General features: G+C 39.6%; 1 protein-coding gene across 2 annotated transcripts in view; it reads left to right on the top strand.

The window, feature by feature from the left end:
- Window positions 1-2,040: 2,040 nt before the first annotated feature.
- The window catches only part of TRIM37 (tripartite motif containing 37), a 48,797-nt gene continuing 29,496 nt past the window's right edge, over window positions 2,041-21,341 (top strand). For both annotated transcript variants that reach the window (XM_054008215.1, XM_054008214.1), the window contains exons 1-10: window positions 2,041-2,124; window positions 2,227-2,324; window positions 4,680-4,781; window positions 7,216-7,256; window positions 8,355-8,471; window positions 11,043-11,130; window positions 12,692-12,814; window positions 14,149-14,272; window positions 16,379-16,446; window positions 18,867-18,991. In XM_054008215.1, the coding sequence (XP_053864190.1) occupies window positions 2,118-2,124; window positions 2,227-2,324; window positions 4,680-4,781; window positions 7,216-7,256; window positions 8,355-8,471; window positions 11,043-11,130; window positions 12,692-12,814; window positions 14,149-14,272; window positions 16,379-16,446; window positions 18,867-18,991 (893 nt within the window). In that variant the 5' untranslated portion in view covers window positions 2,041-2,117. The remainder of the gene's footprint in view (window positions 2,125-2,226; window positions 2,325-4,679; window positions 4,782-7,215; window positions 7,257-8,354; window positions 8,472-11,042; window positions 11,131-12,691; window positions 12,815-14,148; window positions 14,273-16,378; window positions 16,447-18,866; window positions 18,992-21,341) is intronic.

The following is a 21,341-nucleotide window of genomic DNA, read 5'->3' as shown; positions in this document are numbered from 1 at the left end:
CACAAAAAGAACAGGAGTACTTGTGGCACCTTAGAGACTAACAAATTTATTAGAGCATAAGCTTTCGTGGACTACAGCCCACTTCTTCGGATGCATAATAATTGGCCTCTCAGAGTTGGTAAGACAACTCCCACCTGTTTATGCTCTCTGTAGGTGTGTATATGTATCTCCTCAATATTTATTCCACTCTGTATGCATCCGAAGAAGTGGGCTGTAGTCCACGAAAGCTTATGCTCTAATAAATTTGTTAGTCTCTGAGGTGCCACAAGTACTCCTGTTCTTTTTGCAAATAATACTGAGTTATTTTTATTTCCCTTCTGTGAGTTTTTATTAGCTTTTAAAGATTTTCTTTGCAATTCTGAGCCCTAGAAACTATTTTAGGTAACAATCACACTTTTTGTTTTGTTTTTTTGTTTGTTTTTTTTAATCACAGAATTGCAGGATTTGGGGATTTTACAAAAATCCCCCAATATTGTAAGAGTTGGCAATATTGACACTTTAAGCTACTGGAAGCAGAGATGATGTCCTGGGCTGGATTTTTCAGAGGACCTGAGCACCCTTAACTCCAACAGAAATCAGTGGGGGCTACTTATCCTCAATACTTCTGAAAATGGTGCCCTTTAATCTGTGTGTATAGTGTCTGAGGGGGGGGCAATTCCAGATAGGGCATTTGAGGGCTACAGTTATGTAAATGTTTAATACATTTACAGGGCCTGATGTGTTTTTAAAATGTTTACTTTTATCAAAGACACAGAACTGGAATAGTGAGAGAGCCCTTTTAAACATAAAAAATCTGCTTATTATTAAACGATAAAATGTTCAAAGGAACCATCTAGTTTTCACGAACTGTACTTGAAACTTATTTTACTGACAAATTTTAAATGGGGCAAAGGAGCCTCTGCTCTCACCCCTGATGCTTTCAGAGAATGTAAGAAGATGCCTAGTCTGTAACACCATCAACTCTCACATTACAAGTTTGAAACTCAGTATCCCTATTGAGCCCAATTGTATCAATTCTGGTTAATGTGCAAGACACTCTTACAGAAGTGTGAGATCATGCTGGATGTGAAATAGTCTACTTCAGGAAACCCTTGCAGTTGCCATTTTGAAAATCGGGAATGGATAGAGCATTCACAACTGATTGTTCCCTACAGTAATCTTGCAGTAGTCAGCAGACGGAAGGAGGTTTGAAAAGAGAAGCCAAGTCTTTCCTACTGGTAGCAGTACTAGAATGTTACTTTTTATCTCAATTTCTATTTTTCTATAGCACGATGCAGGGGACAGTAGACACAATGGAGGCCATGTCATCCTGCCTAGTGATTGTCTGACCTGTTAATCACCCGTAATGACTTGCAGGGAGACCTTTACAATTTTACATTATTTTTTTATATATTTTTTTTCTGATGGGTGCTGTAGTGAGGCGCTCAAGCCTTTCTGAGAAACATTTTTAAAATCCCTTTTTGCATGGACTAAATGTGAGGTAGCCATGCCAGTGCTACTGCTTGCAAACTAGGCCAGTATCCTCTTCCTGGCTCCAGTGAGATTGCAGGCTGGGGCCAAAGATGGTGCAAGTTGCCGACACTAATGCCTGTGGAATAAGGAGGGAAGATTGAAAGCTTATTTACCAGCCTGCAAAACTGGGCCAGGGTTACAATCTCCTACCTAAAGCTGCAGCCGTGTGGGGAGAGGGGGTTACACTCTCTGTGGATGCTGCAACCTCCAGCCGTGGGAGAAGCGAAGGGGCTGTATCTTGTCCTTAATTTGTAATGAAAGAGAGGGTGGGAGGGGAACCTGTCCCCTCTGCTGATGCTGCATCCTCAGCAGGTGGGGGGAGGTTGCATCCTCTGCGGATGCTGCAGCAGTGGGAGAAGGGGGGGGGGGGGGGCTGACGCTCTGCAGATGCTGCAGCCTCAGCAGGTGGAGGGGGCGGGGACTGCACCCTTTGCGGATGCTCCACCCCAGCGCGCCCAAGGCAGCGCCCAAGCCCCTGCAGCGCCTGCGCACTGAGGCGGGGCGGGTCACGTGAGGGAGGGGCCCGGCTCCCTCAGCCGCAGGGCGGGCAGGCGGGAGGCCGAGCTGAGGGCGGAGCCGCCGGCGCCCCGACCCCCTGGGCGAACATGGCCGGTAGCTAGCGGGTCCGGGGCGCTGCGGAGGGAGCCGGGCCGGTGAGGAGCAGCCTCTCCCCCGCGGCTCCTTACGCTCTTTCCCCCCCTTTCTCTCCCGCAGGGGCTGCGGCCGGGACCTGCTCCCCGGGGCGCTGGGGACCCTCCCCGCTCCGGGCGGGCGCCGGGAGAGCCGAGGCCATGGACGAGCAGAGCGTGGAGGTGAGGGGATGGGCAGCAGCCACCTGCTGGGGCGGGACGGGCCCGGCCCGGCTCCCCTCGCTGCTGGGCACTGGCGGGAGGCCGCCTGCGCCCGAGCTGGGGGGGAGGGGTGCCAGGACGCCTGGGTTCGCCCCGGCTCCCTGTGCGGCAGGTCGAGGTGAGCCGCGCTCTGCTGCCAGGTCTCGCTGGTCGAAACGGTGCCGGCCACCTCGGCTGGCTGCACAGGGAAGTTGGGCCTCGCCCACCCGCTGGGGTGGTCTGTGCATCAGCCTTGGGGAAGGGAGAACAGGTGGCTGATGTGTGGGCTTCCAAAAAGCCTCCCACAGAGTCCCTTGCTAGAGAATCAGGAGACTAGGGCCTGGCCTCTACCCAAAAACTTAAGTTGACCTAGCTATGGCGCTCAGGGAGTGTGAATTGTCCTCTCATTTCACACCCCTGAGAGGTGAAGTGAGGCTGATATAAGCTGCAGTGTCAACACCGCTAGCTCAACGGAAGAATTTTTTCATTGACCTAGCTACAGTCTCTTGAGCAGATGGATTTGCTACAGCAACAGAAAAAAACTCTTCTGTCTGTAGCAAGTGTCTACACTACGGCGGCGTAACTGCAGCTGTGTCACCATCGTGCTTGTAATGTAGACGTACCAGGAGTAGTTGTGGGGTGAGAGGTCAAACAGTGCTGTAAGGTATTGCCCGAGAGGCAGAAAACAAAGTATAGGTGTAAGTGGGTGTTTTTCAGCATGTCACAAGGCAATGGCTGGGTGCCACAAGGTTCTGTACTGAGACTTGGGGTTTAACATATGCATTAATGATCTGAAAAAGGGATTGAGCAGTGAAAGCGACAAAAAATGCAGGTGACACACAATTATTTAGGTTAGTCTAGGTTAGAGAAGATTTGAAGAACTTCAGAGACTCATAACAAAGCCAGGAATGGAGAGCATGATGCCTGATTAACCTTAGTTTTGACACGTGAAAGGTAAAATGCACATTGGATGGAGTAATTGGAATTCATCAGACACTCTGCTGCTGTATTAGTTGTAACCACACAAGAAAAAGGTCCAAACACCATTGTGGACAGTTTTCGTGAAAAAACATCAGCTCAGTGTGTAGTAATAGGAAACAAACAATATTATGGTATAGGAAATACAGAAAATATTATTATGCCACTTGTATAAATAAATAAAAGGTTGCCCTCATCTGAAATACTCTATTGAGTTATGGTCACCTTTTCTCAAAAATTATAGCAACAATAAGATTTCAGAGATAGGAGACAAGTGTTTTGAGGTATGGAAAGGTTTATTTAAGGAGAGAATGAGAAGATTGAGATTGTTTAGTTTAGATAGGAGATATAAGGGCGTATGTACACTGGGAAATTGACCATCATAGCTCTAACAGATTAACTATTCAGCTATAGTTACTCTGGAATAAGTGATTTTTGAGCTGTCCTCTGGATTCTTTCCAATTTGTCCACCTCCTTCCTAAATTGTGGTGCCCAGAATTGGACACGGTACTCCAGCTGGGGCCTCAGCAGTTCTGAGTAGAGCCGGACAATTACCTCCCATGTCTTACATACAACACTCTTGTTAATACACCCCAGAATCATATTGGCAATTCATATTCAGTTGAATGTTGATACATTGGAGATGGTTCAGTGAAAAGCCACAAGAATGATTAAAGGATTGAAAAACATGCCTTACAGCGATAGACTTAAGGAGCTTTCTAACTTAATAAAGGGAAGGTTAAAGGGTGAGATCACAGTCTATAAGTACCTACATGGGGAACAAATATTTGATAATGTGCTAATTGGTCCAGCAAGCTATTATAACAAGATCCAATGACAGTAAGTAGTTAGGCAACTTCAGACTGGAAATAAGGTGTACATTTTTAACAATTAGGGTAATTGGATGTTTCTCTAAAAAATATGCTCTAGTTGAAATAGGAATTATTGTGGAGAAGTTCTATGGCTTGTGCTATCAGGAGGTCAGACTCAGTGATCACATTGGCCCTCCTGGCTTTAGAATCTGGTTCTGTATGTGTAGAGTGCTTGTTCATTCAGGCTATTCAGGCTATTCACTATGGGAATAGTGTCTTTTGGCTATAGACGTATACAGCTGGAAAAAAATAAAGTGATAAAACAAAGTGAGCTAACAGCATGTTCATGGAAAAGGAGAAAATGGGAAAGTGTGATCTATGGTTGTTTGTCTTGGGACATGCCACCATCATGATTCAAGTCCAACATGTCATCCATAGCCTTGCAGAGTAGGACTTATTGTTATTAAATCTGATGCTTTGACTGCTGAACATCTAACAAGATTCAAGTGTATATCTTACCACTGGTGTGAATCTTAACTTTTTGCAGAGCATTGCTGAGGTGTTCCGATGTTTTATTTGTATGGAAAAGTTGCGTGATGCACGTCTGTGTCCACATTGCTCCAAGCTATGTTGTTTCAGTTGCATTCGGGTAAGTTCACATTTTATTTTCTAATTTCTATGTATACATAGATTATTAACTAAAGAGCTACAGGGCAAACTTACTTGTGTCCTTGTTGGAGCACTGAGAGTTTCCTTTCCTTACTCTGTGCTCCTTGTTTCTCCCTGTAAAAGTTATGACTTGTACCATGACCAACCCTTTTGGATCACTCAACATTGCTTAATTGACTGGAAGAGTCACTTTTGAGCAACAAGCATACAACAGTCCCTTCCTCTAACATCTCATAAGGGGCCTTTTCAGTGGTGCTTGCCTGGGAAATGAGACCTAGACCTGCAGTACAGAGTTCTGCTAGGCCATAATACCTTTGTCATTTGTGAGGCCCTGTCCATACTAAAACAGGCTTCAATCATGGCTGCTGAATTGTTTTCCTGGCACCATGTTCAGAAACCATGCTAGAAGCCTGTTGAGTGGGTAGTTGGGTAGTCTTGGGCATGGTTTTGCCTGCCACAAAATTATGAGCACTGAAGTACCAAGCCAATCGCTACTGTTGTATTTGACAATCACACTTACAGCATGGTTTTAAGTGTAGGACCTATGACTTGTGAAGGTGGAAAATTTTGAGATCTTGGGTAGTGTTTATGGGTCTGGCAAATAGAAAATCCATCCTTTGACTTGTAACTTGTGCACATGATTATAGATCAAGATATTAAGGACTCTAACCAGGCATTAAGGATGCTAGTTGGGTTACTGTTGCCCTCTGGAAGTGGTTCTTAACTTTTTTGGGCTCAGGACTCATTTGTAAACCTTGATGGGCTGTCATGACCTTGAGATATGCTCCCAGACCTAATTCTCCTCCTCCCAGTGGTCTGTCCTTCGTGAGGGGGAGTTTAAAGTTCAGATTCCAGATACTTTGGCCAGGTGTGAACAGCTGGGCAACCCATCCCCCACTGGCAACTTGGGGGAAGGGTGGTAAGATGACACCCACCCAAAAAAACAGTCCCCCCCACATGGTGCATGGGGCACAGAGGATAAAGCAGGGATTTGGAGTCCTGGGGGTAAAGGGAGGTCAGGGGAGCCTAGGGGTGTAACGAGGAAGGACATGGGGGTGGAGGGGTCTGAGGGAGGTACAGCAAGCCACCACCTCAGAAAACACACACACCCCACACATGGCCCATGGGAGGCAGAAAGTAAAGAGGATTTGGGGTCCTTGGGGTAAAGTGGGTGGGCTGGGGGAAGGAGTTGGTGGGCAGAAAGGGCTGCGAGTACAGTGAGGGAAGATCTGGGGGGCTGGGGCTAGGATGGTCAGTATGATGGGGAGGAGTCATTCAGCTGTGGGAGAAGGATACATTGGGAGGCCCATTCTGGAAGGGATGGAGGGCAGGATGGGGTATGGAAAATGGGGTGTCACCTGGCAGTGGGGCAGGGGATTATCTTGGAGGGGGGAAAGTATCCACGGGAGACTGACACCAACTGTACTCTCCCAGCTCCTGTCCTAGGGGCCCAGCTGGGCTCAGCTCCCCATTCTGGGCATTGTGACCTGGTGCATGGGGTCACAGTGCCCCTCATTCAAATTCGGCCCATCCATCCCTCTGTCATCATGTCAGAGGGGCGGGGTGGGCCAAATCTGCTACACTGTTCAACGCATCACAACATCCAGAGCAGAGAGAGCTGAGTTCAGCTAACCCCATGAACCTTTGACACTTTCTGGTGACGCAATTTTGGGTCGTAGCCCCTGGGCTGAGAAACTTTGCTCTGGCAGACAGGAGTTTTTAATCCGAGACTTTAGACATAGTAGTTTGAATAAGTTAAGCAGTTTTATCACTAAAGTTTGAATTTGCAGGTTATATTAAGGTGATCCGGTTCCTACCAGGCCTATATGTGCCTTTTTAATGAAGTTTATCTTCCCGACCCTGCCATTCAATGCCTACTGGATTGCTAGTCAGTAAATCAATTAATTGTATTATCTCCTGAAGGAAAGCTATATGACTAGCTAAGTAGCAGAATATGTGGTTCCTTGAAAACTAGACTGGAGAGGCAGAGTGAAACACCTGCAATATCTTTGCGTTTTACTAGAATATGCCCCTTAGTGTATAACTATGGGACTATGTGATCGATTCTGTGGCTTCTGGTGGTATGCCAGACATCTCAAAACTCCCTTTACTGTAACAGCAGAACTGTTGTTAAATCAACTCCCCCCCCCCCCCCCAAAAAAAAAAAAAAAAGGCCCCTTCTGTTTCTTGTGGGGGTTAAAATAGTTGTATGTTAAACTGAGATTGCTTGTATTGGCTAAATCCCATGAATTTAAAATCATGAGTGTAAATAAGGGAAAAATACAGGAGGATTGGCACAGGAAAAATGACTTATAGTATAAGAGAGACAAAAGTGAAACCAGTGTGTGTGAATGTTCCATATCTTTAACTCTCTCTTGTGTGTCTCAAAATGTGCCTATCCTCTTTTTCTATAGCGTTGGCTGACTGAACAAAGAGCTCAGTGCCCTCACTGTCGGTAAGATATTTTTAATAAATTAAAAATACACTATAACTCTGTAGTCAGCTTTCTTGTGGTTATTAGGTGTGTGGAATTTTTTTTTTTTTTTTTTTTTTTTGGTCTCGGTAAGTATACCATGTGTATCACAAGCTTCTCTTTTGAAAATTGTTCTTAATGTGCTATGAAGCCTTATCTAAACTGGCAAGGTAATTATTTTTAAATCTTTTTTTAGTATGGCCAGGAGTGACCTATGTAAAATTTTGGTGATCCACACCATGTTATTCCATCCATTTAAGGGATATAACCACATCTAGCCAGAAGAAGTGGACAGGACTCCTCTCAGAACTATTCAGTGTCACTCCTTGAATGGCCAGCACAGGGACCAAACAACACTTCTAGCTTTTAGACTGACTGAAATTTACCCTCTTTCTATAGATCTATGAGACAGACATTTCCAGGAATAAACCTGTTGCAGCGTGCCCAAAGAGGCAAGCGGCATGCACATTCTTAACATTTGTGTCCCATAAGTACAGAGCTTGAAAAAATCCACTTCCTAATGGCAAGTAAGACACTTTTTCTTGTGAGGTGGGTGAGCAACCAGTTTCTTCAGAATGTAAGCTCTTTATATTAAAAGCAAACAAACCAAAAACCTTAAAGTTCTAAGCCTGATGGGTTTTGAAGATAACCTTTCAAATGTGAACGTCTGCATTGTAGACTGACAGCTTTATTGTGTCTGCTATTACTCATATGTTTCCTAGCAGAACAGTGGAATTGACAAAGCCAATCCATTTCATTGGTGTTCTTTAGAACCTTGAAATCCTGAAACTGAGTTCTTGAATCTGGGGCTTTTTTGCCTTCCTCTGCAGCATGGGGCATGGGTCACTTGCAGGTTTAAACCAGTGTAAATGGTGATTTCTCTGTAACTTGAAGTCTTTAAACCATGATTTGAGGACTTCAGTAACTCAGCCAGAGGCTAGGGGTCTATTTCAGGAGTGAGTGAGGTTTTGTGGCCTGCAACATGAAGGTCAGACTAGATGATCACGATGGTCCCTTCCAACCTTACAGTCTAGGAATCTAACTTTAGCATTTTGTTTATTTTATTTATTTATTTTGCAGAGCCCCACTCCAGCTACGGGAACTTGTAAACTGTCGTTGGGCAGAAGAGGTTACTCAGCAGCTTGACACACTTCAGCTATGCAATCTCACTAAGCATGAAGAAAATGAAAAAGACAAGTATGTAGAATAGACTCTTCTAAAATTTGAGGATTTTGTAGTTTGTCTCAAAAACAGCAGACATTTAATTCCACTCTCTTAAAATTAGAGAATGGATTGTAATTCCTAAGTACTGAAAACTGAAATGTGCTACCATGTAATAGAAGCAGTCAGTAAGTATGCTTCCTTTTATGCTGTCCAGCTGAAAGGTGGTAAGAGTTTGGCAGTTGATTATTTTATTTATTTATTTATTTCTAGAAATGGTACCCGTTTCTGTAAGTAGCACTAAAAGCTAAGTCTTTACAGGTCTTTCTGTTTTTATTACCTTGAAAATTACAGTTGGATTAGCCTGGCCTAACATACTTTGAGTGAAGGACTTGTGAAGATTGAAGAGGGTTCCTCTTTCATATGGCTCGTAACCATTCACAGTGACCATATGGACACCAGATGATGAAAGCAAAGAGGGCATTTTAGAGATTCCTCTGATAATGCATTCAGAAACCTAAAGGGACTCCTGGGTGTGCTAGTGCATAAGCCTAGACGAGTCTTTACATATTTATTTCCCCTATGACATTTGGTCTAAGGAATGCATGGTCTAAAATCCCTCCATGTAGGATTTGCAGTGGTGTGGATAACTAAGATTTATAGGTCATATATTGTGCAATTTAAGTGTCACTTGTAAATGCCATTTCTCCTTGGATTTCATATAGTGGAGAAAACTGTGAATCAGCTTCTTAAATCTTCTGATACGGGCATTCTCTGATACTTGAATAGCATGAAGAATACAGTGTTAATATCACAGCAAAAAGGCATCCCCCTTTGGAGAACTGCAATTTGCAATATTCCATAATATTGCTGATTTTTGCAGTTTGTTTTATTGCTAATAATGATAGCACATGAATAGATAAAGGTGCTGGAGTAAAGCTCATTGGGACAATATTGAGAGTTCCTGCAAAGAATGGGCAGAATACAGCAGGAAATAAGGGAGGATGTACAAAGATGGGAAAGGGGATAGGGGAAAAAAGGAAGGGTAGGAATAGCAATTGGGTTTTTTCCTCCCAAAGTGAGACTATTTTCCCACTGAGCAGTGGTGAATAAGGCAATAAAATAATTCATAATTATAACAAAGTATAGTAGTTCTTCAAGTCTGTGTCCGTGTGGATCCCATTCAAGATGCATGTGTGCCTCATGTGTATCTTGAGGGCAGTCCACACTGAGAAACTGTCTTTAAGAACCACAGTTACTATAAGGTAAGTAACTGTTCTGAACTGCATAAAGGCACTATTCCATCCTTGATCTTTGTGCAGACTTCTCATTTACATCATTCAGAGATCTGCTGTGATGGTGCTTTATAAGTCTGCTTACAGACTATCAAGAATCTGGGATACTGTAGTGACAAAACAATATTTAAAACCACTGCCATTGATTCAGAAATCAGCCATTTTCATGAACAAAGGTACAGAAAAAGAAAAAAATTGAGCTGATGAAAACAATAGCACTAGTTGAAGCCACAATTAAAGACTAATATAAAGCAACCCTTCAGATGTCACATTTCCTAGTTTAACTATCTGATGGTCAAATGTATGCAAACTAAGACATTGAAATATTGAATTTCTGTGTATTTAATTTGTTGTTGCATTCTGTATAAGTAGTCCTTTTTCTTTAATTATTCGTTCTAGTTTCTCTATACTCTTCCAGTAAAAATAGGTTGACAAAAAGTCATCAAAGAATTCATCTGAATGTATATATCTTACACAGAGTCCTGGAGACAGTATTATAACTGACTAGTTTCACCCTTACTGCAGAAGAAGGCTGGGACTTCTTATGATACATGAATCAGCTTTCTATATTCAGGCCATATATAGGCAAGAAGTATTATACCATTTTTTGAGAGTCCCTGAACCGTATGTGCTGTCATCTGGGTCCGGTACTGATAGAAACTTTACAGTAAAGCCAGGCCACCATGGCCCTCTTAAGTCTTGAAAGGAACATACTTGAGTAACTTGATTTCCCTTTATCTTGGACCCAGATTGCTAAGCGGAGCTGAGAAACCTGTGTTTAAAGAAACTCGTCATTTGCCATTTGCTTTGAGAGAGTAGTCTTGTAACATATGAACCTTCTTCTAGTTAAAATATTGATGCCTCACTTTGGCACTTAGATGCCACATTGATCCACATCTCAGAATACTTTAGGTTTACAAAACCTTTCTGAGTTACTAGATTGTTGGCATTTCAATCATTTGAAATTTTTAGCTTCTAGAGTCAGTGAATTCAAAGCCTGGTTCATTAGTATACCATGCAGCTAAGATGATGCTTAAAACCATTTTCCAGAGTGCACTTTCTCACCTCCAGGAGAAATTTCCTGGGAAGATATTATATGTGAGACGAAGTAAAACAATGGCATACTTTGTGATGCAAGAAGAATACATCTAATTAATTTTGCTATTGGGAAACCATTTTTAACGCCTAGATTTTGAGCTTTGCTCTCAAAATCATGTCAACAAAACAAATAAACTTCTGAACCTTTTGCAGACTCCACACACCACTATGTAATTTCCCATCACTGTTTTTTTTTTTTTTTTTTTTTTTAAAGGTGTGAAAACCATCATGAAAAACTCAGTGTATTCTGCTGGACATGTAAGAAATGTATCTGTCACCAGTGTGCTCTCTGGGGAGGAATGGTGAGTAGAAGGCTTGTAGCATGTTATGTCCACGTGGAGCATAGGAAATGATCTTAGTAGTGCCTGAATTGTATTACAGAAGCAATGCCAATGGCATGAAATTGTTAGTATTGTTTTCAAATTACCTTTAAAATACTCTAGTTACAGTATGTGGACAAATGAGTCTTATGAATTTTGACTTAGATAATGTTTCCTGTTACAAGTTCAAGCTTCTTCTGGAAAGATGCTAGAATTACCATCCTGAATATGAATTTAGTAACCAAGACTATTGTAGATAAACTGAAAGTGACAATGAATTCCTAGCACAAAAAAATAAATGTTTCACATAATCATGTAACACAAATTACATTTGTGTTGCACATACTCGGCAATAATCTTCAGTAGTTAAAAGCTAGTCTTAAATTCAAAAGAAACAACCATCTCTTTTTTTGAAACACTGTCTGTAGGCATCTGCTCACTCTTCACCAACCTGAGTGGAAACTAGAACACACTTTCACTCATTTATCTTTCACACAATGTGGCCAACTGTAAGAACTACCTTAGACTTCACTGTTAAGTGTTATAAATCCGAATGACTGAGGAGGCACTCTCCAGTCATGTTTGGCCCAAAAGTGAAACTCGTTAACAAAACCTTTTTTTTTTTTTTTTTAAACACAAAACAGAGAGGTATTTTTGTGACACTTTCAAATATTCTGTTTTTACAATTCAGCTTATTTTTATTGTAGGAAAAAGTACCTGTGTTGTAAAATCCATCAAGTAATTAATTGTCTGTTTTAGGAAAAAGGGAGAACAAGATACAAAGGCTCAGATTATGAATAATCTGTTAAACACTTCACGTTTTTAAAAAGCACTGCAGCCCTGTGAAAGCCCACAAGAACCTGAAATTGAAATAGTTAGGTTCCAGTTCTGTCCACACTGGCTTTATCTCTAGTTGACCTAAATACTGTTTTTAAAAAAAGGGGGGGAGGGAATAGCATAAGTCATAGGAAAAAAAACCTGTATTTTTAATTTCTTAATACTATTTTTATAACATTGTCAGAAATAAAACAAACAAGCAATCTTTTAAGCCTGATATCCCTTTACCCCATATTCAAAAGGAGGACATCCCCTGCTGGCACTCAAAGCTTTATAAGCCCCTCAGATCTCCAACTATTTCACACTGTACCAGTTAAATCATTCCAAGTGAGACAGACACACCTCATACTCGGGAATGTAAGTGGTTGAGTGTCACTAACTCATTTTTTTACTAGCGCGTTCGCTCAAAATACATATACCTCTTTCCCTCTAATTTAATCAGCCCAAGTGTTGCACAGTAAATACTGAGGCTCATTTTGGATGAGTGCTCAGCCTCCAAATAGCTCTCCACAGGAAGCATTTCTGGTGCTGAAGCCAGACCCAAGACTTGTTACTAAGGGAAGTGAAAGACACAGACTTCCTACAGACAATCTGCTCTGGATCTTTCCCACATTGAATGGTACCATAGAAGGAGAAAAAACTCCTAATTTAACAGGAGTGGAGTGTAGCTAAAATATGATGATCTGTTGATCCTTTCTTTTAATAGCATGGAGGACATACTTTTAAGCCACTAGCTGAAATTTATGAGCAACATGTCACAAAAGTGAATGAGGAGGTAGCAAAACTTCGGAGGAGACTCATGGAGTTGATCAGTCTAGTGCAAGAAGTGGTAAGAAAATGTTTCCACCCTCTTAGAACTGTATAATGTATTGATATATTCAGGTATCTGTAGCATAAGAGAAGTAGGAGGTGGTATAGTTAAAGCAGTACAGTTCCCATAGCATGAGTGCAGTTATATGAGTATAAGGGTGCCTTGGAATGAGCTATACTGGTATATGGTGCCTTTTATACCAATATAACTCTGTCCATGCTAAAGATTGTATCAGTAAAAAAGCACACCCACACACCTGTAACTGGTATAGTGTTACATCTACAAAAAGTACCAGGCTTTAGTGGTGTAAGCTGAAGATGTGAGATTCTGTTGGGGTGATTCAACCCCTCAGTTCTGGGGGAGATTTTACTGATCTCTCTGCAGTCTAGTGTGCAAACCTTTTGAATAAGATATAAAAGAAAGTAAAATAGGGCTCCGTTTGCTCCGCATGGACGTATACTATCTCCTTTGCACTACTGTAAGAGAAGGAGTTTGCCTGTTGCTCTTGGTCATAATTTTCTCTTTGTTGCGCTGTGTGCGTACTGGCTAGTTAGCAACCCTTCATCCCAGAGATGTCTGAAATTTTTTGGTGCTGTGGTATGTGTATATGGTCGAGATGATTCAAGGATGAAAGGCACTATGTAAAGTAAACTGTGTGCGCATTCATTTTCCCTTTTCTGCTTATGGATGCTATACCCAAGAAAGTACTTGTTCTATGTAATACCCTGTGCAGAAAAAGAAACAAGTAGTTCCAAGAGAGTGTTTAATTTGTCATAGCAAGTCTCTTACATGTTTGTCTATGATGAGAAAAATATATATATTTTTTTAGTTTAACCTTCAATCAACCACCAGAGGGCAACTGCATTCTCTGCTGTTTCACTTCCAGTTATGCTGTGCATCTGTAGCTTTTACAAAGTTTCAAAAATGGCTTACTATATACCTTAAGAACTCAGTTTTGGATGTGTACAATATTCTTCGTTTTGATAGTTAATTTTTCTAGGCTATCCAAAGAGAGAAAACACTTTTGGCATGTCTTTAATTAGGAATTCTAAATGTATTTCACTAATTGCATAGTAGCAAAACTAAGGGGGAAGAGAATTATAGGCAAAAGTGAAATCCTCTTCTGACCTTTAAGTTGCTGATAAGTTTACATAGAGGCCCGTTTTCCCAAACAGTTAAAACATAAACTATTTTTGTTCTACATAATATATTTTCCCCCTCCTCTGTATTTCCAAATCCTTGTCAAGGGAAAAGCATTCCATTGAAATGGACAGGGTATGATGAGAGGCAGAGATATGGACAAAAACAGAAGATTATTCCTTTTTGTACGTTACCTCTGAACTGTCCTTTAGGAAAGGAATGTAGAGGCAGTGCGCAGCGCAAAGGATGAACGAGTTCGGGAAATTAGGAATGCAGTGGAGATGATGATTGCCCGATTAGACACTCAACTGAAGAACAAGCTTATAACACTAATGGGTAGGTATTCATCTTATCTGATGTAAGTGGAAGTAGCAGACTAAAGTTAAATCTTCTGGCAAGTTTTTTTTTCTAGAAACATAAAACTGCATACAGCAGTTTCCTGGCTTCAAGTTGAAGACAGAAGACTTCTAAATATAGCAGTGTCGTTAGTTAATTGCGTGGTTACTGTGATGTAATGCATTTTGTTAGATGTAACTATGTTTTGATTCCATGAAGCTACTGTATGGTAACTCAGATTACACGTACAATCATTAATTGTAGCGAAGTGGTACAACACTTCGAAGATGTAAAGTGCCAAGTACTATTTCCTGATTGCTGTAAATTGTCACCTCTGATATCTACTATCCAAACCTAACTTTTAAAAATATTATTTCTGTATGGAATATTTCTGCTGAGTAGCATTTCAGATTGGTAAATAAATAAGTATTGTCTAGTAGTGAGAGCAGGGTATCAGGGAGGAATCAGAACTTCTAGGTTTTGTTCCTGACTCTCACTGACTTTGGTCCAGCCATTTAACCTCTCCCTCTATTTAGCCTTTTTACAAATGGGAAGTAGGTAGCGTATACCCAGGGGAACTGATGCTTGTATAACACTTATTAAAAAAACATGAGATACGTGTATATAAGACTCCACTTATGTGCAAAGCAATTTACAGTGCAGTCTTTGGGTTTCCCTCTGTAAATAATATTGTTAGGTTTTTTTAAATAAAACTGTATTTTAAATTAAATATTTTGTCCCAGATTGGAAACATCTCTACAATTGACTCTTAGGTTCATTCTTGGAGACAGCATGGTTCAATGGCTAGAACATTGGACTGGAAATCAGGAGACCTGGATTATATTCCCAACTCTGCCACTGACTTTGTGTGACTTTTTGCAAATCACTTTGCCTCAGCTTCTCCGTTCATACTTGCATTCCATTGTTAACTGCTATGTAAGAGCTAAATATTATAATTATCCTAAATTGGAATATCAGTCTCTTTTAAAAAAAGTGTTCTCATCTCCCCTGTTTCCAAAGGATTTAGTCATGCAATATACAAAACTAAATCTGTAGACTGGAAACTCATGGAGATAAGGACTGTCTCTAAGCCCAACAATAATACAAACCATAAATAATAATAAACTATGCTGAAAACTTACTCTTGACATTTGAAATTTTTTTCAGAGGAAAATGTAAAATCAGAACTTTATATACTGGAAAAGGATATAGAATGTATTAAATACATCTTTTCAAAGCTACCATATTTTTTTATATTGCATAGAGACTAAATCATGATAAGTGTAATACCCTGTCTAGATTTTTAACAGAATCACTTGGTTTTTAGCAAAAAAAACATCCTCTTAAATTCTTCTAATTAAACTATTTCTAAGTTAAAATCTGCAATGAGTGCACTTAACCATATCATACTGAATACTGCAATCAACTGCAAAATTTGTTTTAGTGGTTCAGTGTTTGAAGGTCAGTCATTAAACTATTTATGAATTCCCTCTTTATTTGGTTAATAACAGAATAACACTTTGCACTTAGATAGCACCTTTTCTTCAATGACCTCCGATTCCTTTACAAGAATTAATGTGTGATTTGAGAAAAAGCAAATCCAGTGATAGACTCAGAATAAGAGTTGATTTTTCTTTCTTCTTTGTCTTGTCACAGCCTTAATGGTAGTTGTAATAACAGAAACACTATATTTAAACATCAATGTTTAATTATTTTTTCCTTAAAAGGTTTAAGGCCTACAAAAGTCATTTTTAAATTAGATTTCAGATGTTATAAAAGAAGGTTTGGTCAGATCAGAGAGAGTTCAATGAAATCCAAATCTGCTCTTCTCTCAAAAGCCTCTGTCATTTCTGGGACACCAAGAATGCTTCATTAATGTCTTAAACCTCAAGTGAATCACTCACTGCAGCTCTAATTAAAACAACAGGCTTCCTTTAAAATGTGTTCTCCATCAACCTTGATATATTTAGAAATCCTTTACCTTAGATTTAGAGCAATCTCCAGAAGGGAGGCTCACTTCTTTTAAAAAAAAAAAAAAAAAAAAAAAAAAAAACCACCATCACCACAAAACACGATCGATCACTAAATCTCATTTCTTTTAAACAGGTCAAAAGACATCACTCACCCAAGAAACTGAACTTCTGGAGTCCTTGCTACAGGAAGTAGAACACCAGGTGATTAAAAAACAAAAACAAAAACACCACCACCCCACAGTTAAAATGTTGGAAGCTACACAAAGACACTTTATGAACTTGCCTCTTTTGTTACTCTGAATTATGCATTAATGAGAAAGGTAGAATTAGGTTTGAATTGGGCTTAGGTCACCCAAAATTCCTTAAAAAAACAAACTGTGGCTTCTATCTCTAAATCAGGAACAACCTGGTTCTATTTAATCTCTTTTGTCATTTGAATAGCTAGTACAGAAGTAATTAGCAGTTATGAAACAGCATTTATAATTTATTCATTTATTTAGCATAGCTTAGTGGTTGGAGCACAAGACTGATTTTTGTCACTTTCACTGCTGCCCACAGGTTATGAATAGCAATAATTAAAACAAAACAAAAAAAGCAAAACTGGCCAGTTTTCACTCTGCAGTTCTGGAAAGTTATGAGATGCAGCAAAGGCTCTGGAGCTCTCAGATGGCAGCTGTGGGAAGATGGCACAGCATTGGTTTTTTTTTCCCCACTCAGTTCACTTTTAGAAGGTTGTTTTTTTGTGTTTTTTTTTTTCCCTCAGAGTCAGAGGGTTAGAAATTTTTGGTAAGCGAAAGCTTAAATTCTGCAGAAGTTGATCTTAATCCTGGAAGAGTTCCTGCTTATCCTGAGCTAGTGTGTTCCCAAATGGATTTTTCAAGCCTTGTGTGTAATAATTCTCTCATGACACTGCTTGATGCTTTAAATTGCCAAAAAAATCTTCAAAGCTCCTGAAAAAGAAATCTTTTCTTTGCATGCACTTAACCTTCTGTCCTGTATTCTTTTTTTCTGTGTTCCAGTGAATGTTGTTAACTCAAATTCACCACCTGTTCTGGAAATGCCATTCTCCCCTTGCACTTGAGGCAACTTTTTTCAGAACCATATTTTCATGTCTGAGGCACCAGCTAGTGTTCTTCAGCAAATCCTGTTACATGTTGTATGTGGGCCTATTTTTTTTTAATTTTCTTTCTGTTTCCACTACGTTTCAAAACCCTTTTTTGCTATAGAGTGACCTCTCTAGATGAGGACTTTTTTTTTAACCTTTTTCACCCTTTTAATGTGGTAAGGATTTCAGTCCATGTGCATCTTTGCAAAGCAGTTTTGTATTGTATAGACTTTATTAAAATATAGTGAACTGGAACCATAAGAACATGTCACCAAAAAAGGTAGGTAACTTAAGTTCTATTTCAAATATTTACTGTAGCCATGATTCTTAAGCAGTAGACAGATGTCTCTGTATCTCCCAAATTTCTGAGGTTTACTAGTACTCTTAAAAAAGTTACATTACATGTGTACCAGTTGTCAAGAGGCTTTAAATTTCATATTCTTTTTATTGATGTAATATCAAAAATGTATATCCTTATTCTTGTCTGAGCATGGTAGAAAGTTTTACATTTACAGCTCAGGCCCACTGTTCCTGCCTTTCAATTATACAGAAGAAATAGAGTATATTTAGTTATTTTTGCAACTATGTAGCTATTTAAAATGTCTGTTTCCAGCTGTTCAAAGGACACAAGACTAGATTATTTCCCTCTATCTTTGTTCAGAAGTGGTTATTACTTGAGGCATCTAGTGTTGAAAAGGTACACTTTATTACACGCTTCAAACATTTTGGCTTTGTGTGCTGAATTGAAGGAAAGGAGGTTACGTTTATATTCCTGGTTATTCTTTTGTGAGATAATGCACTTTTTGATTAGTTGATTTGAATATTGGCTTAAACCTCATTTGAATGAAAAATGAATATAAAACTATGTTAACAGTGAAAGTGCCACAGAATAACTAAGGAAGGAAAGTGTAAAACACCCTCCTTAATGTACTCGGTTATATAATAGATTAAACTTAATCATGTCAAAGCCTAGTTAAGTTTCACCTATACACTGCATAATAACAGAGGTCACAGCTGGTATAGTACTTTGCCAGGGGCAGTGACAAGATAAAACAAACATACCTGTATCTAGTACAAATACTTATGACCTTCAGACTGAAAAGTCACCTGAGTACACAGTAGCTGCTAATGAAATTTTTAAAACACTTTAAAATTGTTTAAATACTACAGCACTATAATTCTCACATTAGAATTCAAGAGCCTTCAAAATCATGTGAGTAGAGAGAACACTGGCTTAATTTTATTTAATTTCTTGTAAAAACAATTATGGGAACAATATGGCAATTTGTTGCCACCACCACTTTTTTTTTTACACAACCTTGAAAAAAGACAAATTCCAAGGAAGCGCTAACAAACGTAACTCTCTGTCAATATGGAAAGCACTATTGTAATCTTTCTCTGTGAACCTGCAGTAGATGTTACCTCTTGTATTGACACACCTTCATTAAAAAAATTAAGCCAAAATCTGTAGGTTTTCTTTAACGGTATTGTAATTTATCTGCTTTCTTCTCCTCAGCTACGATCATGCAGTAAGAGTGAGTTGATATCTAAAAGCTCGGAGATTCTGATGATGTTTCAGCAGGTTCACCGGAAGCCTATGGCATCCTTTGTCACTACTCCTGTCCCTCCAGACTTCACAAGGTACAGCCTGGCATTTCCTTTATTTTGCAAGGTTTTGTTTGACCTTGAAAGCTTAAGCATTAAAGCAGTTTGGTTTAGTCTTTTTTAAAAAAAAAAAAAAAAAACCCACAACAAAAAAATTAACTTCACAAACATCTGAATGGTTTTGAGCATTGTGGAACGGTTAGTGTGGAGAAAACTTCTCCTAATGTATAAAATATTCAAAAACTGCACTGTAAGAGCAAATTCTGCCCTTGCTTTGGAGGGATGGGAAATTGGGAAGCAACTGGAGGGTTTGCTGCTGGAGAGATCCCCAAATCCATCCTAAAAGCTGCTTTAACCATTAGGGCTACTGCAGTGGTAGCCTGTGGGGAAAGATTTCTGTCCAGAATCTGGCTTGGCTTCTCAGGCTGAATGCTGATAATCTCAATAATCGATCACTTACCCAATTCCCCTCACCTCCTTCAGAGTCTTGTTTTTATTCTCCTTGAGGACTTCACTTGTAATTGATGTTACATCCTAGCATTAGAAGTGGGATCCAGTAGAGTAAAGGAATAGGTTTTGAATCATTTGTATACTGATGACCCTTCTTACCCTTGCTATTGGGGGCAATCAGCCTATAATTGTAGGGCTCTCTTATTAGCAGATGCTCAAGTGGTACAATAAACGTGGAAGGGGTCTCATGAGATGCCTGTACAAGTCACCTTTAGTATATAATAAAGCCCAAATGATTTGCTGACACAACTCGTTTTCAGAAAGGAGCCATCGGTGCTGGTTTATGCAGAAATCTGTGCACTTGTTAGGATGGGTGGCTGCAGCATTTTACATTTTAAACTAACATGCAGGGTTTCTATAAAATTTAGAGAGAATTTTGCATTTGAGTAATTTTAAAATTACTCAAATCTTTCTAACCATATCAATCAAACATCAGTTTGGCAGGCTTTTAAAATATAGCCTGGAAAAGAATACCCTGAAGTGTGTTCACTGTGAAATGACTCTCTGTAATGAATTTAAGTACACTTTTTAAAGTAAATATTTATTTTAAAGGAAGTGGTAGCAACTGATGGTCTCTCTTGCTACAGGCCTGCGCTGAAACATGATATATTTCAGATGTTTTGTTTCTCCAGCCACAAAGCAGTTCCTTCTCTTTAAATACAAAAAATCTGTAGTTTTAGATTTCCCTTGGTTAAGTAATTGTCATCCCTTGCTGTGACAAGGCAAATCATGTTAGGTTTTCTAAAGTTAATAATTGATCATTTTTGGACATTCTTGTCCTCCTCCCCTCTGACCACAGTTGAGTTGTTCCTGCATCTTTTGCTTAGGGGTCAAGAGGGATATGTATGCTTGCAGTGCCACTGGGAGAGGGTGGGGAGCAGAAAAATAGGTAGTTCTGACACTTGAAGCCCACAGACCTACTGTGTGCTCTAAAAATACCCTCCAAAAGCAATCTTGCTTTTTCTAACATTTGAATTCTTGTTTATATGTAACTTATGCAAAGCCTTTGTGGTTCCCATAATATAGCTGATTTCATTGGTGTTTTCTAAAAGTTTATTACCACTGTGTAAATTGTAAAAAGAACAGGAGTACTTGTGGCACCTTAGAGACTAACAAATTTATTAGAGCATAAACTTTCGTGGACTACAGCCCACTTCTTCGATATGCATCCGAAGAAGTGGGCTATAGTCCACGAAAGCTTATGCTCTAATAAATTTGTTAGTCTCTAAGGTGCCACAAGTACTCCTGTTCTTTTTGCGGATACAGACTAACACGGCTGCTACTCTGAAACCTGTCGTGTAAATTGTATTTCTTCCTTGCCAGGTAAGAGGTCATATAATTCAGCAGGACCCTAGAGTACACTGGAATGTACAAATCTGTTTTCTTTTCCAAGCTGAAGGAAATGCAATCCACATACAATTTAACAAGAGAAAAATAAATTGAGTCTTAAAATTTGTCACTGTTAATAATCCCAGATGTTATTAATGGCACATGGATATAATACATGAATGTATTCTGACACTCATTTTAAATAAAAACATTTTCACACCCTTCAAAATCAGTTGCTGCTGCTAAAGATATACTCAAAATTGTAATATCTACCCAGGACATATGTCATATAGTAGAATGTTAACATGCTTGGGAAAGCTACTACTGTCTTCAGAAGTTGCAATTAAAAAAAAAAAAAAATTACAGTGGTACTTATGTTCTGTTTTCTAGAGACATGACCAGTTGTGGTGGTATGACTATTAGCCTAATAACCTTCATGTCCTTTTAAAGATCTTGAGTGGGATTTTCAAAAGTGCTTAAGTGATTAGGAGTGCAAGTCCTATTGACTCCTGATGGGCCTTGTGCTTGCTTCTAAGTTACTTAAACA

Source organism: Malaclemys terrapin, chromosome 18 (assembly GCF_027887155.1).
Source record: "Malaclemys terrapin pileata isolate rMalTer1 chromosome 18, rMalTer1.hap1, whole genome shotgun sequence".
NCBI lineage: Eukaryota > Metazoa > Chordata > Testudines > Emydidae > Malaclemys > Malaclemys terrapin.
The sequence above is the reverse complement of the archived record's forward strand: the minus strand, read 5'-3'. Positions and strand labels throughout refer to the sequence as shown.